The sequence below is a fragment of the Orycteropus afer genome, unplaced genomic scaffold (assembly GCF_000298275.1).
Source record: "Orycteropus afer afer isolate SDZICR_OR568_19922 unplaced genomic scaffold, OryAfe1.0 scaffold00061, whole genome shotgun sequence".
Taxonomy (NCBI): Eukaryota; Metazoa; Chordata; class Mammalia; order Tubulidentata; family Orycteropodidae; genus Orycteropus; species Orycteropus afer.
The window spans coordinates 4,025,202-4,029,842 of NW_006921648.1; the positions used below are offsets into that span (position 1 = coordinate 4,025,202).

Below are 4,641 nucleotides of genomic sequence, written 5' to 3' on the forward strand. Positions count from 1 at the left end.
CTAGGACTAATTGTTTCCATGAATTTTGGTTTTCTTCATTCTTTGCTCTGGACGAGGAGAGACCCATCGTTGCATCTAGATGGCAGGTTGCAAGCTTTTAAGATCCCAGTCGCTACTCATCTGGGTAATTCTTACAGAAGTAAATTGCCAGGGATTTTTCTTTGTGGTGCTGCCAGGAGGGTTTGAACTGCCGACGTTTCGGTTACCAGCTTGTGGGAGGCTGAAGTGGAAAGTCAAAGGATCCCTTCACTGAAAAATTGCAGCACTTTAACAGACTAGCAGGCATGGTTAAAGTCAACATTCCTCATAGTGACTAACCTGCTATTTTTCTCTTCCTTGTACTTTCTTTTAAGTAAATAGAATAACCAACATCTTTATGGATGCTGAGTTCTTTAGATTTGTTGTTTTCAATAATGTATTCTTCTAAGCAAAACCCTGTCCCACGACTGGTTTCAGCTGAGAACCGTAGCCTATGAAGCAAGACGACCTGGGGAAAAGGAACGCTGAGTCTGGAGTAACCAGAGAAGAACAAAGACATCCCTGGCAGTGCAAGGGCTCTTCAACCCCCTTCCCATCTCTGTGCATAATCATGTCACCCCTTTGCCCGAGGAGACAGACATTTTACAGAAGTGACTCTCTCCGTCTCCTTGAGTATCAGTACTCAGTAAACCTTCTGCTTTCCCGCTTCAACCTGTTATGATCACTGGGTCTTCACAACACCGGGTAAGGGCCTTGTTTTCCCACCACAAGGTGAACATGAACCGTTTGTATCACCCAGTGGCCCTCTACAACCCTCTTGACTGCTGCGAGGGTTGGGTCTCAGTGACCTGTGCTGGCCCTGGCTAGTCAGTCCTCTCACTCCTCTCCCCACAGGGCAACTACGTCACTCCTTCCTAATAGGGGTGTCATGTCCCAGAAAGCAGAGCGTTGACTCTTGGTTTCTCATAACCATGGTCCTTGTCCTTGTCCTCTTGTCAGAGCCGGCGGGGCTGAGACTGTGAAGTCCCCTCCCTTAGTTTACAGGTGAGGAAAGCCAGTTGATGGGGGTGACCTGCCCAAGGTCAAGTGGGGAGCCAAGACCCTGTCGGGGTGTGGTCTCCAGGTCCTAGCCCCAACCTATCATGGGGGGTGAGGTAGCCAGGGCTGTGTCCCAGCCCCCACCCCAAAACGGGCAAACTAAAGAGCGATTGCCCAAAGTGTCTGCCTGTCAGTCCCTCCATCTGTCCACTCTGACAAGTTCTTAGTTCAGTTAGAGTCTGGGCTCTGCCCATGTGACTGTCACTTTCTGTATCTGTAAAAAGGGGGGTCGCAGGGTTGTGAGAATCAAATCAGAAATGTGCCAAGCCTCGAGCCAGCTCTGGGGACCCTGGGGAACCCCACCAACTTGGTGCTCTTGCCAAGGGGGCAGGCTCTGTTCGTTCAAGTTGAGCGGGGGCTGCCGTGGCGGCCCCCCCCCGCCCCCCCGTGAGGGCAGCGGCAGCAGCTTCACCAACGTGCTCTTGGTTTCTCCGCAAGGGGACCCCTTTCAAAGTCAAAAAGACAGTCACAGTGACTGTTGACAGATGAGGACACGGTGAGCTCTTCCTGCGGTTCCTTGCAGAAAGACTCGCCCCACTGCTAGCCGCAGAGCCTGGCTTTGGAGGTGATGTGGGTGGACCACTGTGATTGACATTCATCCAAACTGCTGTCTCACCGTACTTTTGAGTTGTCTCTGAACTTTGAGAGTGAGGGAGAGCGTGTGAGAGAGTGAGAGGGACGGGGTGAGCCCCTAGGGGCTCCCCAGCGCTTCCAGGGGCCACCACTTTGCTGACCCACCTCCCCTTGCCTGCCTTCTCCTCCCACCGCGGAGGCTCGCTTTGCGGCTGCGCACAGCGCGCCCGGCCGGCGGGCGAGGTCACGTGACTCCCGCGGGCCGCCAAGATGGCAGCTCCCTGTGTGGCTCTGACGTGGGCGTGTGTGCTGCTGGCGGTGCTGCTGCTGCTGGGCGTGTGGAAGCGCTGGCGGCGGCAGCGGTCCGCAGCCCGGCACGTGGCCGTCGTGGTGCTAGGCGACTTGGGCCGCAGCCCGCGCATGCAGTACCACGCGCTGTCGCTGGCTCAGTGCGGTTTCTCCGTGTCCTTCGTGGGGTTTTACAGTGAGTGCCCGGGACGCGGGTCCGGGAGGGCCGCCGCTCCCTCCGCCTCTGCCTCCGGGCTTTGACCGCCCCAGCAGTCTGAGGCCGGGATGCCCCTTTTCTCGTTCCTTTCTCCGGCAGCCCGCCGAGACGGGACGAGCCCGGGGGTGCCCTGGTAGGCCGGTTTCCGGTTTCTGTTGAGTCTCTGCTGAATGGGTAGCTGCGAGCAGCTTGTCATGTGTCAGGACGGTGTCGCGTTACGGGAGTTTATTGTAAGAGTGTCCTTAATCCTCCTAGTAAGTGGAAAGGGTGGGACTGCGGCCCAGAGCCTGTAACTCTGGGGGACCTGTTGTCACCCTCACCTCCGTTCGCTCCTCCTGTGTCAACACAGGCGGGCTGTGCCTCGGCGCAGCGGCGGCACGCCACTGCCTTGACCTCTCACCCCTCAGCCGCGAGCTCGGCAGGAGGGGCTTTCGTTCGTGTTGCACGTCCAGGCCCCCGCTCCGCGTGTGTCTGCTCCATTTTCCTCGTGTTGACATCTTCGGAGGGTAACCCAACCCCCCAAAGAAAACAAAAACCAAACTCACTGCCATCCAGGCTATTCCGACTCATAGCGACCATCATTGGATTTCCTGAGTGGTGCATCTTTGCGAAAGTAGATCACCCCATCTTCTTCCCACTGAGTGGCTGGGGGGTTTGAACCACCAACCTTCTGGTTAGTAGGCAGATGCTTTAGGCACTGTGCCACCAGCGCTCCTTAACCCAAACCCAGCTCAGGGAAAAGTGAGACCACTGGTTGCCTTTGGTCCCTGTATGTTGTTGTTGTTAGGTACCCATTAATCGATTTACACTCATAATAGCCCCATGTGACAAAAGAGAACTATCCCATAGGGTTTCTTAGGCAGTCATCTTTATGGCAAGGAGCTCTGGTGGCACTGTGGTTAAAGCATGCAGCTGCTTACCAAAAGGTCGCAGGTTGGAACCCACCAGCTGCCCTGCAGAAGAGAGGTGAAACTGTGCTTGCCTAAAGAGTTACAGCTTCGGAAACCCCATGGGGCAATGCAGCTCCATTCTGTAGGTTGCTATGCGTCTGAATCAACTTGATGGCAGCGGTTTGGCTTTGAATCTTTGTGGGAGCAGATTGCCAGTTCTTTCTCCCGCAGAGCCACTGGGTGGTGTCATCCTGCCACCTGGGGGAATTCAGCTTAGTTGACTGCCACTGTGGTGGCCAACTGGACAGCGTGTTGAGTAAGGGTGGACACGATCTGAGCTCCTCCCCTGTGGTCAGTCTGATGCTCTCCCTGGGGGCAGCCTGGTGGGATCTGGACAGAAACTGGCTTCCTTACCTGTTCTGGCTACTGAGGAACAGAGAGATGTTTTGAAAAGTCTTATTTTCCAGAACACTGCCTCTCTCCACTCTTCACCCTGGGTTGGGAGAGTACTTGGCTTTAAGTTACACCAGGGCTGTTGGAGACATTCTGGTGGAACATTAAAGGGGACAGACATTCTCGTTACAGACTCTAAACTCCGTGATGAGCTTCTGCAGAATGACAGAATTGGGATCGTGGAGTTGACAGAACTCCAGATGTTTGCAGGTACGATGCGTGTCAACCCCGAACCTGCCGTCTCTGAATCTGCTGGGGGAGCCCAGATTGCTGATTGCTCGCGGGGGATAGTGACAGCCGTTCTCCGCCTTGCAGCCGGGCCCCGCGTTCTCCAGTACGGAGTCAAGGTTGTCACGCAGGCATTGCAGCTGTTCTGGGCTTTTGTGAAGATGGAACCTGCAGACTACATCTTCCTCCAGGTACATATCAACTCCTGCTTCCCTTTACCACTGTTCATAGATTTTTGTTTACTTTCCAGCCTTTAAAAATGCACGAATTGAGAAGTAAATTACATACGCATGTGTGTATGTGAACTTAAAACTGACGAGTAGGACCTGTGGTGCGTGTTCACACTGTTTTGGGGTGGAGGCCAGTGGTGGCTGGGGTTGGATTCTTGCCTTCCATGCGGGACACGTGAGTTTGATTCCCGTCTCACATGCAGCCCCCTGCCGTCTGTCAGTGGGGGCTTACGTGTGGCTGGGACGCTGAACAGGTTTCAGGGGAGCTTCCAGACTGAGACAGACTGGGAAGCAAGCCAGCCTGCGATCTACCAGTGAAAATCGGCCAGTGAAGGCCCTATGGATTCCAGCGGTCCAGTCCGCAGCCACTTACGGGAATGGCACAGGACTGGGCGGTGTCGTGTTGTGTTTGTTGTGTGTCAGGTGGCTGTGAATCAGGCGACTTGACAGCAGCTAACAACAACAACAACATATTGTTATTATGGATAGAGCTGACACATTGCTCGTTACGCGCTAGTCTCTATTCTAAGAACTTTACACGAGGTGACTCATTTAACCCTCACAACAGCCCTAAGAAGCCGGTTCTTGTATATCTACAATTCAGAGACGAGGAAAGCTAGACCCAGAGAGGTTCTGTGAGTGGCCCATCATCACACAGGTCAGAATTGCTGGGGCGAGGATTGGA

At 54.4% G+C, this 4,641-nt stretch overlaps 1 protein-coding gene across 1 annotated transcript in view; it reads left to right on the top strand.

Moving 5' to 3' along the window:
• The first annotated feature begins 1,920 nt into the window (after positions 1–1,920).
• ALG1 (ALG1 chitobiosyldiphosphodolichol beta-mannosyltransferase) overlaps positions 1,921–4,641 on the top strand; it is a 16,710-nt gene continuing 13,989 nt past the window's right edge. Inside the window, exons 1-3 of the mRNA XM_007939719.1 lie at positions 1,921–2,134; positions 3,631–3,708; positions 3,814–3,917. Coding sequence (XP_007937910.1) covers positions 1,921–2,134; positions 3,631–3,708; positions 3,814–3,917 — 396 coding nt within the window. The remainder of the gene's footprint in view (positions 2,135–3,630; positions 3,709–3,813; positions 3,918–4,641) is intronic.